At 37.8% G+C, this 24,388-nt stretch overlaps 2 protein-coding genes across 3 annotated transcripts in view; both read left to right on the forward strand.

Annotated features, from left to right (window-relative positions):
• SLC25A27 (solute carrier family 25 member 27) overlaps nucleotides 1–1,228 on the forward strand; it is a 28,652-nt gene extending 27,424 nt beyond the window's left edge. The window contains exon 8 of the mRNA XM_063666249.1: nucleotides 1,168–1,228. Coding sequence (XP_063522319.1) covers nucleotides 1,168–1,177 — 10 coding nt within the window. The 3' untranslated portion in view covers nucleotides 1,178–1,228. The remainder of the gene's footprint in view (nucleotides 1–1,167) is intronic.
• On the forward strand, nucleotides 1,180–21,929 carry TDRD6 (tudor domain containing 6). 2 transcript variants are annotated; one of them, XM_063666248.1, is made up of 6 exons: nucleotides 1,180–1,276; nucleotides 5,616–5,664; nucleotides 7,073–13,832; nucleotides 15,491–15,615; nucleotides 17,507–17,596; nucleotides 21,361–21,929. In XM_063666248.1, the coding sequence occupies exons 3-6, from the start codon at nucleotides 7,784–7,786 to the stop codon at nucleotides 21,388–21,390; spliced, it is 6,294 nt and encodes a 2,097-aa protein (XP_063522318.1). In that variant the 5' UTR covers nucleotides 1,180–1,276; nucleotides 5,616–5,664; nucleotides 7,073–7,783; the 3' UTR covers nucleotides 21,391–21,929. The 2 variants fall into 2 exon arrangements, with proteins under 2 accessions (XP_063522318.1, XP_054349570.2); XM_054493595.2 differs by lacking the exon at nucleotides 1,180–1,276 and having other exon boundaries at nucleotides 1,356–13,832.
• Nucleotides 21,930–24,388: the final 2,459 nt, after the last annotated feature.

Here is a 24,388-nt window from a genome sequence, read left to right on the forward strand (position 1 = left end):
ACCTGTGCATGCCTAAAGGGAGCCATATTGATGTCATGTTTAAAAAAATAGAATTTTAAAAATTTCATTAGGATTCTTTATGCTTGGGTTTATTTTCTCATATTTCAAGATGGGGAAAAATTATTCAGACCTTAAAGTATAATACAGACTTCTGACGTGTCTGGACTGTCTCACCCTGAAATCCATTCTTCATAGGGAAGCACAGTCGTCTTCCATCGGGCAACTTTGGGCATATTCTCACCTTCAATTTCTCCTATATACACACATACTAAAAATTAAAACCTTTAATGCTATATCCAAGACCCTCTCAATCTGACTCCAGCCCATTTTTCTCACTTTTACCTTTCACTGCATACCTGTACCCTACCTCCTTGGAAATGCATTGCTCTAATTATTTCCCTGGAGATGCGCTATACTTGCTGCTTTTCTATGTAGTTTATTCTGTTCCCTCCATCTACCTTTCTTCCCACCACCACCACCTATTCATCTTTATTTGTATTGGTTAAATTCTACCTCAGTTATCTAAAATGATCACTTACTATTTCCTTTCTGAAGTCTTCAGTATCTTCAGTACCCCCTTTCTCCCACTGCTTCCCCTACTACATAGATGTACATATCAGCGTCCCCTACACAAGATGTATTGCTTGAAAGCAAGGACCAGGTAACACATCTTTGTATCCCTTACAAACTTCAAATAGGAGCCACTCTAAAGGTATCTGTTGAATTGAGAGGGTTTTCTGGGGACTGGGGAGAAAGACATTTATACACATGATTAAATCATTTTGTTCTCTTCTTCAGAATAATTATATTGGGTCAATAACACTTCTGATTTTATGAAATTTTTTACCATATTAAATGCTTAATTATGTTTTTAAATGATCATGTGTGTTTAAAACGTCATAATTTTTAAGGATCATCTTCATCAATTTAATAGCTATTCCATAAAATCGAGAATTTGATAGTTTTAAATAATATATAATTGACTAACAATAAATATGTGATGTGCTTACATTATTCTTCATTTTAAAGCACGTATGGAAATTATATCACTATTTGGCCTTCATTGATGCCATATACATGCACATTTTACCCACTCAAGTGTTTCATTATTTCTGAATTTTGAGGAATACATTATTTTTTTCTCTCCCCATACTTTACCCCCAACAGGCTGCTGTGATTGTCAACAGCAGCAGGAGCCACTTGAAGGTTTGATAAAAGCAGATGAAGATGCTTAAAGATGTCTGTTTGCTGAAAATATCTGGTAACAGGAATATATGTGAGTAAATAAACTGTGTTATTCTGATTTTAAAAGTAAATGTTTTAAAGTGCCTAACTGCTTGTTATCATGGGTTTTGTTTTGTCCTGATATAGTTCTGAGTTAAGAAGGTAATAACAAATAAGGAAATACATGCTACAGCATGGATGAACCTTAAAAACATTATGCTGAGTGAAATAAGCCAGGCAAAAGTGAATACATACATGATTCTACTTGAGGTACTAGAATAATGAAAATTCATAAAGACAATATAGAACAGTGGGAAGGGAATGAGGAGTTGTTTAATGTGTGCAGTTTCAGTTTGGAATGATGAAAAAAATCTGGAAATGGATAGTGGTAATGGTTGTACAACAATGTGAATATATTTAATGCCACTGAGCTCTACACTTAAAAATGGTTTAAACGGTAAGTTTTGTTTTACGTATATTTTACCACAATAAACAGAAAATTTAAAAATCCATGTTCATAGATGTGAAAAAATATTAGCAAATTGAATCCAGCATCATATAAAGTATAATACATCATGACTAAGTGAGACTTATCCTGGGAATACAAAATTGGTTCAACATCCTGAAAAATCAATATAATTCACCCAATTAACAGAACAAAACAAAACATATATCAACAGAATGTGAAAAAGTATTTGATAAAATTCAATAGTATTTGATGTAAAAATTCTCAACAAAATAGCAAAAACAAAGAAACTTCCTCATCCTGATAAAAAGGATCGAAGTAAAACCTGTAGCTAACATCGTATTGGTGAAAGACTTTCTCCTTAAATCAGGAACAAGGCAATATCAATTCTTACCATTTTATTCTAATCTGTACTGAAGGTCTTAGCCATTGCAGTAAAGCAAGAAAAGGAAATAAAAGGCACATATATTAGAAAAGACATGGAACTGCCTTTATTCACAGATGATATAATTACATATATAAAAAAATCCCAAGGAATCTACCAAAAGCTACAAGAATTAATAATGAAGTCCTAGGAAATTCACAAGATATAAGGCCAATATACAAAAATATATTTTGGTATACTGGCAATGAAAAACTAGGAACTAAAATATTTAAAAATTATTTACAATAGCATAAAAACATTAAAAACTTAGGGATAAATCTAACAAATGTGTACAAGATTTGTTCACTGAAAAATATAAAACATTACTGAGAGAAATTAAAGATTTTAGTAGAGCAATGAACTGTGTCCATGGATTAAAAGACTCAGTATTGCTCCAAAGTTAATTATTGTCAAATTGATCTCTACCTACAAAGCAATTCTAATAAAACCCCAGCAGGCTTCAAATTTTTTTGCAGAAGTTGACAAGTATATTCTAAAATACATATAGAAAATCAAAAACAATTTTGAGAGAAAAGAACAAAGAGGATTCATATTACTTAATTTTAAAATTGGCTTTTAAGCAGTTTAGAAAATAATCAAAACAAAGGGGTATTGGCACAAAGACAGATATATAGATTGATGGAACAGAATAAAGAGTCAAAGAATAAACTCACATACATATGGTCAATTAATTTTTGGCAAAAGCACCAAGATAACTTAACTGGAAAGTATAGTCTTTGCAACAAATGGCAATATAACAATTGGATATCCGTATATAAAAATAAAATCCTCAACCCTTACCTCACTACAAAAAGTTAATTTAAAATGAATCATAGACCTAAATACAAGAGCTAAAATTATAAAACTTCTAAACAAAAACATTGAAAGTTTGTTTTTGTGGGTTTTTTTGTTTTGTTTTGTTTTTTTTACCTTGGGTTAGTAAAAGATTTAGTGGAACAATAACAACAAAATAAACTACCATTTAGAAAAGAAAAATATGTGAATAATTTGATTTCATCAAAATTACAAACTTGTTTCTTCAAAAGACACTAAGGGAATAAAACTGTAAACATTTGTCAAAATATCAAACTGTACAATATGAAAGTGTGAGTTTTACTGTACAAAAATTATGCCTAAATAGACCAAATTTTTAAAAAACCTAATTTAAGATTTTTAATCTTTAAGAATCCTAGGAGAGAACATATTTTTAAGTTTTAATTTCATTCATATCACTAATAACTACAACTTATTACATGTTTCCTGTGCTGGGTCTTTTACCCATATTGGCTCATTTAGTCTTCATATTTAAGTATAGTTCCATTTTTATAGATGAAGAGAACCTAACTCTGAAAATTTTATTATCCATGTCACCCTGAGATAATAAACAGGGACTTTCAAAATCTAAAGCCCTTCCTTTCCCACTATGTTTTGTTGCATCTCAAGTATTTATTTAATGCAAACATGTTAACTGTATTTACATTAATTCATGCAGTCCTTGGAACCAAAGTGTAAGGTGTATGCCATTATATCCATTTTCAGATATGGAAACAGAGGGTAAATTATTTGCCTGGGTCACATGACTCTTACAAATGGAGGCCAATCCTGCTGTAACTCAAAAGACTATGCTCTCTCTACTCTCATTGCCCCCTATAATGATCTGGTCTTGAATTGTCTGTGTGTGTAGTCTAATAAAATTGTATTTTGTGACACTGAAATCTTAAATTTTTAAAAACTTTTTATTTTGAAATAATTTTAGATTTTCATAAAGTTTCCAAAAAAAAATGTATAGGGATATACCATGACTGTTGTACACAATCAAAACCAGGAGCAAATTGACATTGGTACAGTCCACAGATTCCAAAGTCACTCATTTATAAGCACACATTTGTGTGTGTGTGTGTGTCATTCCATGCAATTTCATCACCTTTGTGTAGCTTTGATAACTATCACTGCACACAAGATACAGAACAGTTCATCAGCCCATGCCTGATGCTATCCCTTTATAGGCATGTTCATCCCTTTTCTTCCCCATCCCTAACTCCTGGAAGCCACTAATCTTTTCTCCATCTCTCTAATTTTGTTAATCTAAGAATATTATGTAAATAGAATGCAGTATGTAACCTTTTACTATTTTTTTTCACTCAGTAAAATTCTACGGAGAACCTTCCTAAGTTGTTGCTCACATCAATAATTCATTTTCCTTGTTATTGCTGTGTAGGACCCTTTGGTATTGATGTACCACAGTTTGTTTAACCATTTACCCTTCGAAGGGCATTTGGGTTGTTTCCAGTTTAGGGTTATTAGGAATATAGTTGCTATTAACAGTCATGTACAGGTTTTTGCACGAGCATATTTTCATTTCTTTGGGATAAATGCCTAAATGCAATTTCTCAGTCATATGGCAAGTACATAGTTTTTAAAATGTGGCTGTACCATTTTACATTCTTACCAGCAACATAAGTGAGGCAGTTTATTCACATTCTTGCCAGTACTGGTGTTATCGCGATTTTTTAGCGTAGTCATTACCATGGCATGCGGTGATATAACATTGTGGGTTTTTTGTTTTTTTGTTTTGTCTAATAGCTAATGATGTTGAAAATCTTTTCATATTCTTGTCATCTGTACATCCTCCTCCGTGAAATGCCACTTCATATCTTTTGCCTATTTTCAAATTTTTTTTTTTTACTATTGAGTTTTGAGAGTCGTTTATCTATGATAGATACAAGTCCTATGTCAGACGTGTGGTTTGCAAATATTTTCTCCGTCTGTAGCTTGTCTTTTTCATTCTCCTAACAGGGTATTTCTTACTTGAATTGTTTTCTAAAAATATCCAGTAAATGTTAATTTTTCTAAGCAACTTTAAACAAAGTCAATTAGTAGTATAGAAACTATAGACTGTAAAGTATACTGCATTTCTGCTTAGAGTTCTCTATATACAGAGGCCTAAGATAGCACAAAATAGGTATGATTTATTTAGCCCAATTTTCCTGCGTCGTTTCCATAAAAAATATTGAAGTGGCTCATAATATTGAAGTATTCAAACACCTGTCATACACATTCCATCCCTGGCCTTATCCTTTCCCCCTTTATCCTTTATGTATTTGTATTAGGATAAGAATATCCTCTCCCCCAAACTTCACATACCGGGGCCTGTCAAGGGGTGGAAGGATAGGGGAGGGATAGCATTAAGAGAAATACCTAATGTAGATGATGGGTTGATGGGTGCAGTAAACCACCATGGCATGTGTATACCTATGTAACAAATCTGCACGTTCTGCACATATGTCCCAGAACTTAAAGTATAATAATAATAAAAAAAAAAATCCCCTCTCCCTCCTTTTCCGAAACCAAGGGCCTCTCAAGACTAATGGGAGGAAAGTTTATTTATTATAAAACTCAAGATATTTTGCTTAATATAGTATGGGAGATATATGAGGGGAGCTTAATCTTAACAGTGCAATGACCTGATTTTTAAAATTAACCGGAGTCCCTGTCCAACAGCAGAGCAAGACAGAACAAACTAATGCTGCCTGCTCCAGATACAGAAAAGGTAGGACATTGGAAACATCTGGGTGGATGGGGGTAAAGGATTCGGATCAGCCCATAACGGCCACGTGATATACCCTGACGTCCTAGGATTAAGGCCATGAGCCATGGAAGGAGGTTGGAGGACAAATGAAATACAAAAAGTCATAATATCTACAACCCTGTGGTCTACAAAGGAGTTTGGTTATACTACATGAACCTGAAATAGATGATGGATTAAAGTCTCCATTATTCTATGTAATGATAAAACAATTTCAAGAGATCATAAGGCCATTTTATAATGAATTCCTTCTTTCCACTGTAAAGGGCATAGTGTTAGATTGCTTACTCTTGTTAAGATTTACTGGATGCTAACAGTCCAGCACTGGCTAGGCATCGAGAACATAAAAATAAATGAGAAGTGTTCCTGCTTTTAAGATGTTCCTACTGTGGCAGACAGAGAGCTACAAAATATAATAATATAGAAGTATGTAAAAAAAAAAAAAAAAAAAAGGAATAACCAATTCTGCCAGGGTGAATAGTAGGGTCACGAGGAAAAGACGTTTGAGCTAGGTCTTGCTAGATTTTTTTAAATAAAACGCTTTTCTTCCATAATGAATATGAAACAATTAGAAAAAAAATGGGAAAATTGAGTTTTCAAGGATGAGTTCTTCAGGAAAAAGCCAAAGCTTTTAGAGAAATTGGATTCATTCATTCATTCATTCATATTCATTTAGCAAATATTCATTACCTTCACTCCAAGCTAGATTCCGAGAATCCAACAAACGGTACTTGCCAAAGGGAACCTGTCGGCTGGCGGGATGATAGAGATCAGACAGTTGCCACACAATGTGAAAAGTGCCGTGAAAAAGTAAGCATAGGGTGATGTGGAAGCACGTGGTTGCCTCTAATCTGGACAGACTGAAGACACTGAGATTTACAGTTAGGCCAGGGTCATTTTAAACACTGCCTTATTGTATTTGTATTTAATGACATTTCGAAACGTGGAATGAAAGGAAAAGTACAGGCAGACTATAAGAAGCTTCCACGGATGTGTCTAACTTTGCAAATGAACAACAATCTAACGTAGACATATCCTGGAAACTTCTAGTTTGCCTGCACTTTTCCATTCCAAATGGAGGTTTGGACATTTAACAAACAGAGGCCTCAAAGGGTTATCCTGTTAAGATTTTAGTATATACAAAAGGGGCTTGAAGGAATGTTGACTCCATTCCTCTTGGCCTCCTTTTATGAATCCAGTTCTGTGCTAGCTCTGTGAGTAAATGAAAATGCCTTCAAAATTGGGATGCCAGAGTTAAACAGCAAAGCAGCAAAGGAACCAGTATCAGCTAAGTGTGGGAAGGGAAATATGTACCAGTTGCTATATACTTTCATACGTTATTTTAACCTCATAACAACTCTTATCAATTCAGATGATGAAACAGGGTTAAAGAATAGAGGCAACCTGGCTGTCCACGGACACACTGAGCCAGCAGGAGCACCCGTGCCCCGCAGCAGCACCCGGCGCCCTCCCAGAGTTCCGGCCTTAACGCCTAGGAACGTACCATTGGCTCCTGCGTTTCTCGTTCCCGTCGGGAACGCCACTGGCTAGTACCTTGCCTGGCCCCCAGTGCTCAATCCCTGGTAGTTGGGAGGACGAAAAGGAAATCCCTCTCTGGTCGGTCGTCACCGCAGCCCTGTTCCAGGCCGTCACACGGCGGCCTCCAAAGTCGAAGGCGCTCTGAGGAGATGCAGGTTGTGTCCAAAACCTCCCACCTCGGGGTCTCCTGAACGTCCCAACAAGCTCCTTGGGTCCTTAGGCGTTAGGCCAACTCCAGGCCTCTACTGGCCCCGCCCACTCCCCGCGGCCGGAAGTGGCGGCGCCAAGCGCAGTAAATGCGTGCCCGGAGGCGCGACCTCGGGCGGTTGGTGGGGTTACCGGGTCTTACCAGTCCGCGGCGTGAGTCCCGGAGGACCCTCGACGGGGGAGTTGCCGAGGAAACGCCTCGTCGGCATCCTTCCCCTCCACTGGGTCCTTTGAACCTAGTTTGGCTGGGACTCGCCTTCCGGCGGCGTGGTGGATTTCGAGGCCCTGACTAGCGGCCCTTAATTTCCGGAAGTGGGGGCCGCGCCGCGCCGTCAAGATGTGCTCGACGCCCGGAATGCCGGCGCCGGGGGCCTCGCTGGCCCTGCGGGTGTCCTTCGTGGACGTGCATCCCGATGTGATCCCGGTGCAGCTGTGGGGGCTGGTGGGCGAGCGGCGGGGCGAGTACCTGCGGCTGAGCCGGGAAATCCAGGAAGCGGCGGCCACGCGCGGCCAGTGGGCGCTGGGCAGCGCCTCGGCCTCGCCCGGCGAGCTGTGCCTGGTGCAGGTCGGGCTTTTGTGGCACCGCTGCCGCGTGGTCAGCCGGCAGGCACAGGAGAGCCGTGTCTTCCTGCTGGACGAGGGCCGCACCATCACGGCCGGCGCAGGCTCGCTGGCGCCCGGGCGCAGAGAGTTCTTCAACTTGCCCTCGGAAGTGCTGGGCTGCGTGCTGGCGGGCCTGGTGCCGGCAGGCTGCGGCACGGGCGCGGGCGAGCCGCAGTACTGGCCTGCAGACGCCGTGGACTTCCTTAGCAACCTTCAGGGCAAGGAGGTGCACGGGTGCGTCCTGGACGTGCTGCTGCTCCATCGCCTGGTCCTCCTGGAGGTGCCTGATGTGTTCCAACAGATGCGGGAGCTGGGCCTGGCTCGGCGGGTGCCCGACAGCCTCTTCCGTTCGCTGCTGGAGCGCTGTCTCACAGCGGCCACTGCTAGCGTGGGCTCCGGGGTCCCGGTTCTCTCGCGAGTCCCGCTCAAGCAAAAACAGCCTGGTCTGGATTACTTCTATCCCCAGCTGCAGCTGGGCATGACGGAGCCCGTGGTCGTAACCCAAGTGTGCCATCCCCACCGCATTCACTGCCAGCTCCGCAGCCTCTCGCAGGAGATCCACCGCCTCTCCGAGAGCATGGCCCAGGTATACCGGGGTTCCACGGGGACAGGGGATGAGAACTCTACCAGTGCCACCTGGGAGGAGAGGGAGGAGAGCCCAGACAAGCCGGGCTCTCCGTGTGCATCCTCTGGCCTGGATGGACATTGGTACAGAGCACTCTTGCTTGAGACTTTTCGGCCCCAGCGCTGTGCCCAGGTGCTTCATGTGGACTATGGAAGGAAGGAGTTAGTGAGTTGCAGCAGCCTTCGGTACTTGCTGCCTGAATATTTTCGAATGCCGGTGGTGACCTACCCTTGTGCTTTGTATGGACTCTGGGACGGTGGGAGAGGCTGGTCTCCGTCACAGGTCGGTGACCTGAAGGCACTGATACTGGGCAAGGCAGTGAATGCAAAGATTGAATTTTATTGCTCCTTTGAGCATGTGTATTATGTCAGCTTGTATGGAGAAGATGGGATTAATCTGAACCGTGTGTTTGGAGTACAGTCGTGTTGCTTGGCTGACCGAGTCCTTCAGAGCCAGGGCACAGAGGAGGAGGAACCAGAAACATCTCAGTCTCAGTCTCCTGCTGAAGAAGTAGATGAAGAGATTTCACTCCCGGCCTTAAGATCTATCAGGTTAAAGATGAATGCCTTCTACGATGCGCAGGTAGAGTTTGTTAAAAATCCTTCTGAGTTTTGGATTAGGTTGAGGAAACACAATGTCACCTTCAGTAAGCTGATGAGGAGAATGTGTGGTTTCTATTCCTCTGCCAGTAAGCTGGATGGTGTAGTTTTGAAACCTGAACCTGATGACCTTTGCTGTGTCAAGTGGAAAGAAAATGGTTATTATAGGGCCATAGTCACCAAATTGGATGACAAGAGTGTGGATGTATTCTTAGTTGACCGAGGCAATTCGGAAAATGTGGACTGGTATGACGTAAGGATGCTGCTTCCTCAGTTTAGGCAGCTACCAGTATTGGCTCTGAAGTGCACCCTAGCTGATATTTGGCCTTTGGGAAAAACTTGGAGCCAGGAGGCAGTTTCGTTTTTTAAAAAGACTGTGCTCCACAAAGAATTAGTCATCCATATTCTTGATAAACAGGATCATCAATATGTTATTGAGATTCTTGATGAATCAAGAACAGGGGAAGAAAACATTAGTAAGGTAATTGCCCAAGCTGGATATGCCAAGTATCAGGAATTTGAAACAAAGGGAAATATCCCGGTAAATGCCCACTCCCCAGGGCATGTTTCAAATCACTTTACTACGGAGAGTAACAAAATACCTTTTGCCAAGACCGGAGAAGGAGAGCAGAAAGCCAAGAGAGAGAATAAAACCACATATGTTTCAAAAGCTTTGAGTGACACAACACTTGTAACAAATGGTTCAACTGAACTAGTTGTGCAGGAAAAAGTGAAAAGAGCATCTGTTTATTTTCCTCTTATACAGAATTTCTTGGAAATTAAGCCAGGCTCCTCTAGTAAAGGAGAGCTGGAAGTTGGAAGTACAGTAGAAGTCAGAGTGTCTTATGTTGAAAACCCTGGCTATTTCTGGTGTCAGCTGACCAGGAACATACAAGGACTTAAAACTCTAATGTCTGATATTCAGTGCTATTGCAAAAATACAGCTGCTCCTCACCAGGGAAACACCCCTGCTTGTTTGGCTAAGCGAACGGTAAACAGACAGTGGTCCAGAGCATTTATTAGTGGGATACAATCTGTGGAGCATGTCAATGTAATATTTGTAGATTATGGAGACAGAGAAATGGTGTCTGTGAAGAATATTTATTCAATTAGTGAAGAATTTCTCAAGGTTAAGGCACAGGCATTTAGGTGCAGTCTTTATAATTTAATTCAACCAACTGGCCAGAATCCCTTTGTTTGGGATGTAAAGGCAATACAAGCTTTCAATGAATTTATAGATAATGCATGGCAAAAAAATCTAGAATTAAAATGTACAGTATTTGCTCTGGCTTCAATTAATAATGAAGAACTGTTTAACATTGTGGATTTGCTAACCCCCTTTCAGAGTGCATGCCATTTCTTGGTAGAAAAGAGACTTGCAAGACCAGTAAAACTTCAGAAGCCTTTAGAGTCCTCTGTTCAGCTACATTCCTACTTCTATTCTACACATGATATGAAAATTGGAAGTGAAGAATTAGTTTATATAACGCATATTGATGACCCTTGGACATTTTATTGCCAGCTGGCAAGAAATGCAAATATTTTAGAACAGTTGTCATGTAGTATTACACAATTAAGTAAAGTTTTGCTGAATTTAAAAACATCTCCCTTGAACCCTGGAACCTTGTGCCTTGCCAAGTATACTGATGGAAACTGGTATAGGGGCATAGTAATAGAGAAAGAGCCAAAGAAAGTCTTCTTTGTTGATTTTGGGAATATTTATGTAGTAACAAGTGATGATCTGCTTCCAATACCTAGTGATGCATATGATGTCTTACTTTTGCCCATGCAAGCTGTCAAATGTTCATTATCTGATATTCCTGATCATATACCAGAAGAAGTGGTGGTGTGGTTTCAGGAGACTATTTTAGATAAGTCATTGAAGGCTTTAGTTGTAGCAAAAGATCCAGATGGAACACTGATTATAGAACTATATGGTGACAATATTCAAATTAGTGCTAGTATTAATAAGAAGTTGGGGCTACTTAGTTACAAAGATAGAATAAGAAAAAAAGAAAGTGAAGTGCTCTGTTCTACAACTGAAACTCTTGCAGAAAAAAATGAGAATATGAAGTTGCCATGTACTGAGTATTTAAGTAAATCAGTAGGGAACAAGTTACCTAATAAAGAAATTTTGGAAGAGTCATATAAACCTAAGATCAACTCATCATACAAGGAACTCAAACTTTTACAAAGTTTAACAAAAACAAACTTAGTCACTCAATATCAAGACTCTGTGGGAAATAAAAATAGTCAAGTGTTTCCATTAACAACAGAAAAGAAGGAAGAAATTTCTGCTGAGACACCCTTGAAAACAGCAAGAGTAGAAGCTACTCTTTCAGAGAGAAAAATAGGAGATTCATGTGACAAAGATTTGCCTCTGAAATTTTGTGAGTTCCCACAGAAGACTATAATGCCTGGATTTAAAACAACTGTATATGTTTCTCATATAAATGACCTTTCAGACTTTTATGTTCAACTAATAGAAGATGAATCTGAAATTAGTCATCTTTCAGAGAGATTAAACAGTGTTAAAACAAGGCCCGAATATTATGCAGGTCCACCTTTGCAAAGAGGAGATATGATATGTGCTGTTTTCCCAGAAGACAATTTATGGTATCGTGCTGTGATCAAGGAGCAACAACCCAATGACCTTCTCTCTGTGCAGTTTATAGATTATGGCAATGTTTCTGTGGTTCATACTAACAAAATAGGTAGGCTTGACCTTGTTAATACAATATTGCCAGGGTTGTGCATTCATTGCTCCTTGCAGGGATTTGGGGTTCCTGACAGTAAAAATTCTAAGAAAATGATGCATTACTTTTCCCAACGGACCAGTGAGGCTGCAATAAGATGTGAATTTGTTAAATTTCAAGACAGATGGGAAGTTATTCTTACTGATGAACATGGGATCATAGCAGATGATATGATTTGCAGGTATGCTCCCAGTGAAAAATCTCAAATAGAACTTTCTACCCAAGTAATTAAAGGTGCCAGTTCAAAGTCTGTTAACAAATCAGACATTGACACTTCAGTATTTCTTAACTGGTATAATCCAGAAAAAAGAATGGTAAGAGCTTATGCCACTGTGATAGATGGACCCGAGTACTTTTGGTGTCAGTTTGCTGATACGGAGAAACTTCAGTGTTTAGAAGTAGAAGTACAGACTGCTGGAGAACAGGTAGTAGACAGGAGAAATTGTATCCCATGTCCTTATATTGGAGATCCTTGTATAGTAAGATACAGAGAAGATGGACATTATTATAGGGCGCTTATCACTAATATTTGTGAAGATTATCTTGTATCTGTCAGGTTTGTGGACTTTGGAAATATTGAAGACTGTGTGGACCCAAAAGCACTCTGGGCCATTCCTTCTGAACTTTTGTCGGTTCCCATGCAAGCCTTTCCATGTTGCCTCTCGGGATTTAACATTTCAGAAGGATTATGTTCTCAAGAGGGAAATGACTATTTCTATCAAATAATAACAGAAGATGTGTTGGAAATAACAATACTAGAAATCAGAAGGGATGTTTGTGATATCCCTTTAGCAATTGTTGACTTGAAAAGCAAAGGTAAAAGTATTAATGAGAAAATGGAGAAATATTCTAAGACTGGTTTTATTAAGAGTGCTCTTCCCTATGGAAATATTGACTCAGAGATAAAGCAGGCTCTTGGGTCCTACAATCTTGATGTAGGACTTAAGAAATTAAGTAATAAAGCTATACAAAATAAAATATATATGGAACAACAGACAGATGAGCTTGCTGAAATAATTGAAAAAGATGTAAACATTATTGGAACCAAACCAAGTAACTTCCGTGACCCTAAAACTGATAACATTTGTGAAGGCTTTGAAAACCCCTGCAAAGATAAAATTGATACTGAGGAACTGGAAGGTGAATTAGAGTGCCATCTGGTTGACAAAGCAGAGTTTGATGATAAATACCTGATTACAGGATTTAACACATTACTACCACATGCTAATGAAACAAAGGAGATACTAGAACTGAATTCACTTGAGGTGCCACTTTCTCCTGATGATGAATCAAAAGAATTCTTAGATCTGGAATCTATTGAGTTACAGAATTCTCTGGTGGTGGATGAAGAAAAAGGGGAGCTAAGCCCGGTGCCACCGAGTGTGCCACTCTCCCAAGAGTGTGTTACAAAAGGCGCCATGGAGCTATTTACACTGCAGCTTCCTCTCAGCTGTGAAGCTGAGAAACAGCCAGAACTAGAACTACCTATAGCCCAGCTGCCTTTAGATAACAAGATGGATCCTTTGTCTTTAGGAGTTAGTCAGAAAGCACAGGAATCCGTGTGTACTGAGGACATGAGAAAGTCAAGTTGTGTAGAATCTTATGATGACCAGCACAGGATGTCATTGCATCTACATGGAGCAGATTGTGATCCTAAAACACAGAATGAAATGAATATATGTGAAGAAGAATTTATAGAGTATAAAAACAGGGATGCCATTTCGGCATTTATGCCTTTGTTCTCTGAGGAAGAAAGCGGTGATGGAAGCAAGCACGATAAAAGTTTAACAGATCATATCTCAGGTATGTGAATTTTTTTCCGTTTTACTTTTTTTTTTTTTTTTTTTTTTTTTAGACAGGGTCTTGCTCTCACCTAGGCTGGAGTGTAGTGGTGTGATCTTGGCTCACTGCAGCCTCTGCCTCCTGGGCTCTAGTGATTTTCCCACCTCAGCCTCCCGAGTAGCTGGGACTACAGGTGTGTGCCACCACACCCAGCTAATTTTTCTATTTTTTGTAGAGACAGGGTTTTGTCATGTTATCCAGGTTGGTCTCAAACTCCTGGGCTCAAGCAATCCTCCTGCCTCAGCCTCCCAAAGTGTCCTTTTACTTTTAAGTTTAACATAGTGACTTTCCAGAGTTGTTATTTGTTTTAAAGAAAAGAGAATAATTCTTATATGGATTTCTAAAAAATAATTTTTTGTAAGAGAGATTAAAAACCTGGAAAGTGAATCAGATTGGATTTTATGAAGGGAATTTTAAACTTGGGGAAAATATATTGTGAAATCAGTGCAAAATATGTGCTGGAAGAAACACTGAAATACTAGTTCTGTGTTTAAAAATTGAATGCTTGAAATCTATTAGTCTCCAAAAGGTAATCACATTTAAAATGTAATCACATTTATAATCAAGAGGGCATGTGTTGGTAAGTTTTATAAAACATGATATTCCCTTGCCAAATTTATAGCACTATTATAGGCATGAATTTACACTAAGGATTATTTTAACAGGGTCTTTTAGACTTAGCTGTATCATGCATTGATCTTGCAATTCATTAGAAACCCTTAAAGAAAAAAAATAGATTTAGGTAGCCTATATTAATCAAAAAATTTTTCATGTGTAAATCTTGGAGAAACTTATTATATTAACTTTTTTATAAATTATTTTTACTACTGTTTGCTACTTAAAAAGAATGGTTAAATGGCTAACTTTTAGCTTTTTATAATCAATGCTATACTTTTTAAATGTCAATTTTTATATTATTAAATTTGAACCATTGTAAAAATAAGGAAAATAATGGAATAGTGAGAATGAAAATCAACAAGAAGTGATCAATGTTAACACCATGATGTATTTTCTTTTTGTTGTCTTTTACCATCTTTGTGTATGTCTACTACATAGTTTTAAAAACAATTTAGATCATACTATCATACAGTATTGAATCCTGCATTTTAGTCCCTTAAAAATGCTTTCAGAATATTTTAATTGCATAGTATGCCATCCTGTGGGTACACATAAGTTATTTAAGTATTACTCTTGCATTAGATATTTATTCCTCATTGTCATATTTAATAATAGTAAGTATTAACTCTGTGATAAGAATGTCTGCTTATTTGTAACATGCGCTTTCTTATAGAAATGGCTGTTGTAAGTATAAAAAACACCACTTGTCTTAATAGTACCATATTTTATTAGCGATTTTCACTGTTAGAAATCAGATTCACATCTTTATGATGGTGATTTTTTGTTTGGTTTGTTGGTTTAGAAAAGCAGTAAGAGATTTTATGGGGGAGGGGCACTGGAAGAATTTTAAATAAAATTGAGGGAGACAGTCATACCAATGTACTAATTACATGATATCGATGATATAGAAATAATGCAGATTAGGAAAATGCTTTGCTTGTGTATGTTACATTAAGGAATTAAGAGATATGCATTGAGTCGTACTCAATTCAATTTGGCAGCTCAACCACAGAACACCTACACTCTGAAAGCCTTTACTGTTGGATCTAAATGTGTTGTGTGGTCAAGTCTAAGAAACACATGGTCTAAATGTGAGATTTTAGAAACAGCTGAAGAAGGAACAAGGGTAAGTGATGTTTAAGTACTTTATCTCCAAATGTATTTGCAGACTATTAAGGAAAATTCACCAGACTCTGTCAGACTAGAGAATGCAATTGAACAAATGTTTACCTGCTTGTTCCCCCTGATAACCTGATGTAATGCACAAATATTTTAAATCTCCATATATAAGAATCGTAGCAAGAAATCATCCTAGGCTGTATCATCTATCTCCCTTACTCTTTCTAAATTCTATTAATCACCTAGTTCCACACTTTACACATCTTATTTCTTAGTTGGAATTTTTTATATCTAATGCCACTACCTTAGTTGAGTCATTTCACAACTACATTACTCTAATAACCTTCTATTTTGTTTGCTTCTTCTAGCCTTCCTTAAATTGTCCACGGTGTCAGGGTGAAGTTTGTAAAATGCAAATTTGATTACATCATTATTGTGTAAAACTTATTAGGGAGCCTGTTGATTGTGTTTCTCCCGTGATTTGAAAACCACCTGTTCGAGAATTACCTGATATATATATATATATTTTGAGACAGGGTCTCACTCTGTCACCCAGGCTGGAGTGCAGTGGCGCGATCTTGGCTCACTGCAAGCTCCGCCTCCCAGGTTCACGCCATTCTCCTGCCTCAGCCTCCCAAGTAGCTGGGACTACAGGCGCCCGCCACGGCGCCCGGCTAATTTTTTGTATTTTTAGTAGAGATGGGATTTCACCTTGTTAGCCAGGATGGTCTCGATCTCCTGACCTCGTGATCCGCCCACCTCGGCCTCCCAAAGTGCTGGGATTACAGGCGTGAGCCACTGTGCCCGGCTATTTTTTAAATTGTATTATAGATTCCTACGCCTTGGCCTGGCCTACTAATTCGGAATTTCTGGGGTTAGGATTCCAGAATGTGCATTCATATTCCATTAAAATTGGAGAGCCCCGGGCCTGGAACATAAAAGTCAAGCTCATTAACATGGCATAGGAAATCCTCTAGGGTTAAGTGTTTATGTACTCTCTTTGGCCCTAATTCTTTATATTTTGTACTTTATATTAGATGGACATCAAAATTCTTGACTTCTCTTATACTATCTGCTTGATGTTTCGATATATTTAATATTGCAGTTCTATTTTACCTATATTCCATCCTGTTACCAAACTGGTTAATTCCAATTTACTTACCCGTTGCCTCTACCAGGGAGCATTCACTGATGTTATTTTCTAAATTTATCCTTGTCCTCAACCTTCCCCCATCCCAAAAAAAGCCTTATTTCTGTATTACAATCCTATACCTCCTACTACAGAAGTCTGAACGTCCTATGGTGTATTGTAATTGTCTGCTTAGAGGTCTTTTCTCCACTAGATTTTGAACTATTTGATGTTGAAATTTTATCCATCTTTCATTACCAGTCATAGATACTCTATATATGTCTGGGAAACTGAAGTAGCATGGAGTTTGAAACATAAGGTTGAAGCTCAATAAATTCATTTTCATTGTCTTTTAAAGTATTTCATTTTAGGGCCAGGTGCAGTGGCTCATGCCTGTAATCCCAGCACTTTGGGAGGCCAAGGCAGGTGGATCGCTTGAGCCAAGGAGTTTGAGACCAGACTGGGCAGCATAGTGAAACCCTGTCTTTACCCAAAATACAAAAAATTAGCTGGGCGTGGTGGTGTGCGCCTGTAGTCTCAGTTATTCAGGAGGCTGAGATGGGCAGATTGCCTGAGCCCAGGAAGTCAAGGTCACAGTGAGCTCTGATCCTGCCACTGCCCTCCAGCCTGGGCGATAGAGCAAGACCCTATCTCAAAATAATAATAATAATAATAATGATAGTATTTCATTTTTAAAATAATTGCTCTGGTACATAAATCAGTTATTTTTTTGAATTGGACACTTAAAAAAATTTGTTTTCTGCTGTAGGTTTTGAACCTTTCAAATGGTATGGAGGAGATAGTGAACCCTGAGAATGTCTGGAATGCCATACCCAAATTGGATAAGAGTCCACCTGAGGTATGGAATTCTATAAATAGTAATTAGTGAGAGCATTGTTCTTCATTTTGAAAGGTGATTTAACAAACTATTTCCTAAGTCCTTGTGTTTGGAAAAATGGGAGAAAAATCCTGTGACAATAGTTAAAAACAGCAATAACATCAATGATTTTAGTCCTTATGCCAAGTGTTCTTCTGAGAAAACGAGTTATTAATGTTTTACTCCTGGATTAGAAAATGTTTTGGTCTTCATGACTCTAATAAAATACATATTAGATGCAGAAAACCTGAGAAATATAACAATATTAAAAATGAGAAAGTAACAATCACCGATAATGTACCCATCCAGAGACAAATAGGCTGACCAGTTTGGTTTTCTTTTATAATTTTTCTGTTTATATGTAATATAAGTATTTCATCTACATGTTTTAGACACAATTGATTTCATCCTATGTATAGTTTTATATTCGGTTTTTCTTCATTTAAGACTATATGGTGGGCAATTTGCCATGACATTATGATGTGTCTGGGCATTTGAGTTTATCCTGTTTGGGATTGGTTGGACTTCTTGAACTTCTCACTTCACAATCTTTGTCTGATAGTTTTAATATCTGGTCATCTTGGGGTTTGTAGCTGTTGATTTTCTTTTCCCTAGAGAAATGGTCAGCTTTTCTTGGTTCTTTGTATGTTGAGTAATTTTGGATTATATCCTGAACATTTTGCATATTATGTTTTAAGACTTTGGGTCCTGTTAAAATCTGGAGAATGTTGAAGTTTTTGTTATAGCAGATGATCAGCTGGTTTCAATTCATACTACATGTTCTGTTTCTCCTTCTGTGGTTGGTGATTGTCCTGTCGGTTTAGTTTTCAAAGCCTTTGTTGTTCAGGTCTTCCCGGTACATAAGCCACCCAGGGTAGTCAGGGACTTTGGTCAGTGGTTTATATAGTAGTTAAGTGTCAAAGACTTTGCTGTGCTTATTTGGCTCTGTTCTGCATGTGCATAGCTCAGGGGCAATCCTGAGACTTACAGTTCACATGTAGCATTAGGAGTTAAACATTTTCAACTCCTTTCCTCTCTGAGATGTCCTCCACATTTTCTGGCTCCCAGGATCCTCTTTTATCCAGCCTCCAATGGCCCCTTTTTCTGGTCACCTAGCCAGACAGTATTTTTCTCTCAGCCTCTGCTCCACTACACAGTTCTGTTTGCCCGTAAGAGTGAAGCAGATAAAGAGATAACAAAAACAATCTCCTATTACTACTCTTCAGATGACAGAAAGCTCTTTTCCTGGTTCCACTGGCTAGAGAGATGGGTCATCTCTCACATTTGTAGGTGCCTATGTTGCCATAGCTGTCACCAGGCAGTAACTGGGGTTAGCCACGCTCGGGGCAGGGCCAGAAGAAAAATAGAAATAAACATAACACCACAATACAGCAAAGAGATTTCCTACCTATTTCTTACTCTCTAGCATTCAGGGTTCCTTTATCCCTAGTCCACCGGCTATAAATAAGAAATTTCTCTCAGATTTTTGCTGTCTACCCTAGCTGGGCAGTTTTGATTTGGCCCACCCTCAGATCAAAATCAGGAGACAAAGAAGTAAAAAAAAGAAAAGAAAAGGCCTATGAAACTCACTCCTGTTGTGAGTCATTATTCACGTTTTTACTTTAATTCTTAATTTACCTATTTCTGTTCACTTTTGAGTCTTTGAGTAGTTGCTTTTTATATTCTGTCTAGAATTTTTTATTGTAATCAGCGAAAGAGGTTATAGTCAGCTTATTCCATCTTGGCTGCACCCAGAAGGCCATAAACAATATTTAATAGCTAAATAATGCTGCATGACACTAGTGAGCCATAATGTATTAAACCATTTCCCATAGTGTTGGATATTTAGGTCATTTGAAATTTTTACTATTAAAAATCAATGACTGTCTCTCTTTATGTTAATTACTTTTTTGCTTAGGTCAAAAATATCAGGCTACTACACTTTTTGCATCAGTATTTACTAAAACTTTTTACATTTGGGTTGTCTCCATCCATTAATTGTGAAGAATCCACAGCCAAATGCATACATATGTACATACAAGATTCAGTTTGGATAAAGTTCTCTATGCCTGCTACATAGAAAAGAACTATTTAAAGTAGACATAAAATTATATATCTAGATAAGTAAATAGATAACTACCTCTGGCTTTGACTAGGCCAGTTAGCAGACATATAGAAACTACTTATGAGTAAGGCTCTAAAAATTTTGATTTGGTTACTAATGAGATTTAAATATCCTTCCCTCAAATTTGAGGAAGCTCTTAAATCTGGATACCTGTCTACAAATGAGCTAGCTGTCCTTACAAAGTGAGTATTGTATTATGCATGACTTTTTTTAATGATACATCAAGTCACTATGATCTAGAAATCTAATTACTTTTTTAAAAAAAATGGTTTATTATCTGAGTTAATTTATTTTACCATAAGAGTATTTTGTTAATTAGTTACTGTATCACATAATGCATGCACATGATGCTATTGGTTGTTAAAAGGAATATAGGAGAAATATTTCCCTTTTCATTGTCCTTAATAAAGCATCTGTGGCTCTACGTGGATACTGTGTTTGAATAACAGCCCCTTGAACAATGATGTCCCTCCCTCCTTCACCAATTACCAGAGTTGTTGGGGGTTTCGGAGCTAAACATTGGAAAAGGGTACTTTACTCCCTGTGTAGAGTGCTTCAGGGATATGTTCTAGAGAAATGAGCATTTGAAGAATAGAAAATGTACTTGACGTGATTCCTTATTATAAAATCAAATTGTCATAATTTTGATAGAAATACATTTTGTTGTTTACATCTTTTCTGGCTTATCTGTGGTTCCATTTCTGATTTGAATTATTTTGTACTCATGATAAAGAATCAATAGCAATTCAAAGATTCCTTTTGTTAGGCTGTATCCCGAAGAGTAGGGAAAGATCTTTACTTCATGTCAGTGGGTGATACCACAATTAAAGGTAACTTGTGTTTTTAAAACAAAATAATTTTATCATCCAGAATTACAATTTCTTAAAAATATTGTTATGCTGAATCCCTCAAACAAAAATGGTTTATCAATTTCTTTGGACACAGGTAGCAGGGAAGAAAAACCACTTTAGGTAAAAAAATTTAAATATACTTATGGAGATAAGTAACCAAGATGAGGATTTCTTGAAATATAGGAAATTTATTAATTGAATTAATCTTGAAAGTTAAATTACGAATGTGATAAATTCACATTTTAAAGAATTTTCTCTGTTAATTAGCTCATATGTTCAAATGATCTTTGTTAAATAATCTCTTGGAATTTCTGAATCTTTAGTTTATATAAGATTCAATTATTGGCTAGTTCTTGGTATTGCACATTCTTGTTCATAAATAATGCAGTGGTTCTTAGAATTGAGGCACACTGAGAATAAAATCAGATAATGGTAACTTTAATATCATGTGAAAAATATATACTAATCAAAAAGGACAAAGAACTAATTGATTATCAGCCTTGTTCACACCATTCTCTAGCAAAATATAAAATATGCCAATTTCATAATTTTTAGAGAAACTTGATTTGATGGTACAGTGTGAGAACCAAAATATTAATAATAAAATAAAACATTATTTCTATAGAAATAATGCCCTATAGTAATTAGAATACTCATCTGTTCCCCTCCCTTTTAGAAAACATTACATTTGTCATGGTAACACCCATGGAAATAAATTTTTTGTGTGTATGTTTCTTTCTCAGTTTGAAGTTTGTCTCTTTTTGTTTCAGAAAAGGGGTTTAGAGGTGGTGGAGATTTAACTGTGGATCTATAGCTGTGGCCAATCAGTCAGAAGCTGCCCTCGAACAAGTGGCATCTTACCCAGACCAACAGAGTATTTGAGAAAATTGAAAACATGTAACCACAAGAAGTCATTTTCAAAAACTTTTATATAGGTGGAAAAAAATTAGGTCTCAGGTTGACGGTGGAGTGTGTTTATAGTGATCCTGTTATATATACGGATCTGGGATCTTTCGTCTTGATTGTCTTAGGTTTCTAATTAGTTGGGAGGATTTATTTTGCTAAACAGTTTACTAACACATTACATTTCAAAAAACTGTTTTGGTACCTTTCAAATATAGTGTTTAAATTAAAATAGAAAAATAAGGGCTCATGACAAATACATTATTTGATTCTACTTAGGATAGCTTTTTAGCAGGATCTCCTTCAGAAATTTTGTCTTGATTTTGAATCTTTGCCTGTTTGTCTAAACATTTGACTAACATTCTGTTTGAATTTGGAAGTATTCTATTGCAAGATTTGAATAAAGTTTATCCTTAAATAAAGTTTATCCTTAATATGATGGTGTCATTTTATTAAAAAGGAAATAGAACTCTTTCTTAAATATACTTGGTTCCATCTCTCCTCTGTAATGGAGGGTTGGGGAAAGCATAGTAATATTAAATGTTAGCTCGTATGTATTAGTCACTTAGCTTGTACTTTAAATGCATTTTTTTCACTTTTTTTAAATTTTATTTTATTATTATTATACTTTAAGATTTAGGGTACATGTGCACAATGTGCAGGTTAGTTACATATGTATACATGTGCCATGCTACTGTGCTGCACTCATTAACTCATCATTTAGCATTAGGTATATCTCCTAATGCTATCCCTCCCCCATCCCCCCACCCCACAACAGTCCCCAGAGTGTGATGTTCCCCTTCCTGTGTCCATGTGTTCTCATTGTTCAATTCCCATCTATGAGTGAGAACACGCGGTGTTTGGTTTTTTGTCCTTGTGATAGTTTACTGAGAATGATGATTTCCAATTTCATCCATGTCCCTACAAAGGACATGAACTCATCATTTTTTGTGGCTGCATAGTATCCCATGGTGTATATGATGTGCCACATTTTCTTAATCCAGTCTATCATTGTTGGACATTTGGGTTGGTTCCAAGTCTTTGCTATTGTGAATAGTGCCGCAATAAACATACGTGTGCATGTGTCTTTATAGCAGCATGATTTATAGTCCTTTGGGTATATACCCAGTAATGGGATGGCTGAGTCAAATGGTATTTCTAGTTCTAGATCCCTGAGGAATTGCCATACTGACTTCCACAATGGCTGAACTAGTTTACAGTCCCACCAACAGTGTAAAAGTGTTCGTATTTCTCCACATCCTCCCCAGCACCTGTTGTTTCCTGACTTTTTAATGATTGCCATTCTAACTGGTGTGAGATGGTATCTCACTGTGGTTTTGAGTTGCATTTCTCTGCTGGCCAGTGATGAAGAGCATTTTTTCATGTGTTTTTTGGCTGCATAAATGTCTTCTTTTGAGAAGTGTCTGTTCATGTCCTTTGCCCACTTTTTGATGGGGTTGTTTGTTTTTTTCTTGTAAATTTGTTTGAGTTCATTGTAGATTCTAGATATTAGCCCTTTGTCAGATGAGTAGGTTGCGAAAATTTTCTCCCATTTTGTAGGATGCGTGTTCACTCTGATGATAGTTTCTTTTGCTGTACAGAAGCTCTTCAGTTTAATGAGATCCCATTTGTCAATTTTGGCTTTTATTGCCATTGCTTTTGGTGTTTTAGACATGAAGTCCTTGCCCATGCCTATGTCCTGAATGGTAATGCCTAGGTTTTCTTCTAGGGATTTTATGGTTTTAGGTCTAACGTTTAAGTCTTTAATCCATCTTGAATTAATTTTTGTATAAGGTGTAAGGAAGGGATCCAGTTTCAGCTTTCTCCATATGGCTAGCCAGTTTTCCCAGCACCATTTATTAAATAGGGAATCCTTTCCCCATTGCTTGTTTTTGTCAGGTTTGTCAACGATCAGATAGTTGTGGATATGCGGCATTATTTCTGAGGGCTCTGTTCTGTTCCATTGATCTATATCTCTGTTTTGGTACCAGTACCATGCTGTTTTGGTTACTGTAGCCTTGTAGTATAGTTTGAAGTCAGGTAGTGTGATACCTCAGGCTTTGTTCTTTTGGCTTAGGATTGACTTGGCAATGTGGGCTCTTTTTTGGTTCCATATGAACTTTAAAGTAGTTTTGTCCAATTCTGTGAAGAAAGTCATTGGTAGCTTGATGGGGATGGCATTGAATCTATAAATTACCTTGGGCAGTATGGCCATTTTCATGATATTGATTCTTCCTACCCATGAGCATGGAATGTTCTTCCATTTGTTTGTATCCTCTTTTATTTCATTGAGCAGTGGTTTGTAGTTCTCCTTGAAGAGGTCCTTCACATCCCTTGTAAGTTGGATTCCTAGGTATTTTATTCTCTTTGAAGCAATTGTGAATGGGAGCTCACTCATGATTTGGCTCTCTGTTTGTCTGTTATTGGTGTATAAGAATGCTTGTGATTTTTTTTTTTCTTTTTTTTTTTTTTCAGTTTTACATACAATAGGATTTTTTTTTTTCTTTTATTATTATTATTATTATACTTTAGGTTTTATGGTACATGTGCACAATGTGCAGGTAAGTTACATATGTATACATGTGCCATGCTGGTGCGCTGCACCCACCAACTCGTCATCTAGCATTAGGTATATCTCCCAGTGCTATCCCTCCCCCCTCCCCCCACCCCACAACAGTCCCCAGAGTGTGATGTTCCCCTTCCTGTGTCCATGTGTTCTCATTGTTCAATTCCCACCTATGAGTGAGAATATGCGGTGTTTGGTTTTTTGTTCTTGCGATAGTTTACTGAGAATGATGATTTCCAATTTCATCCATGTCCCTACAAAGGACGTGAACTCATCATTTTTTATGGCTGCATAGTATTCCATGGTGTATATGTGCCACATTTTCTTAA

The sequence above is a fragment of the Pongo pygmaeus genome, chromosome 5 (assembly GCF_028885625.2).
Source record: "Pongo pygmaeus isolate AG05252 chromosome 5, NHGRI_mPonPyg2-v2.0_pri, whole genome shotgun sequence".
Classification (NCBI taxonomy): Eukaryota; Metazoa; Chordata; class Mammalia; order Primates; family Hominidae; genus Pongo; species Pongo pygmaeus.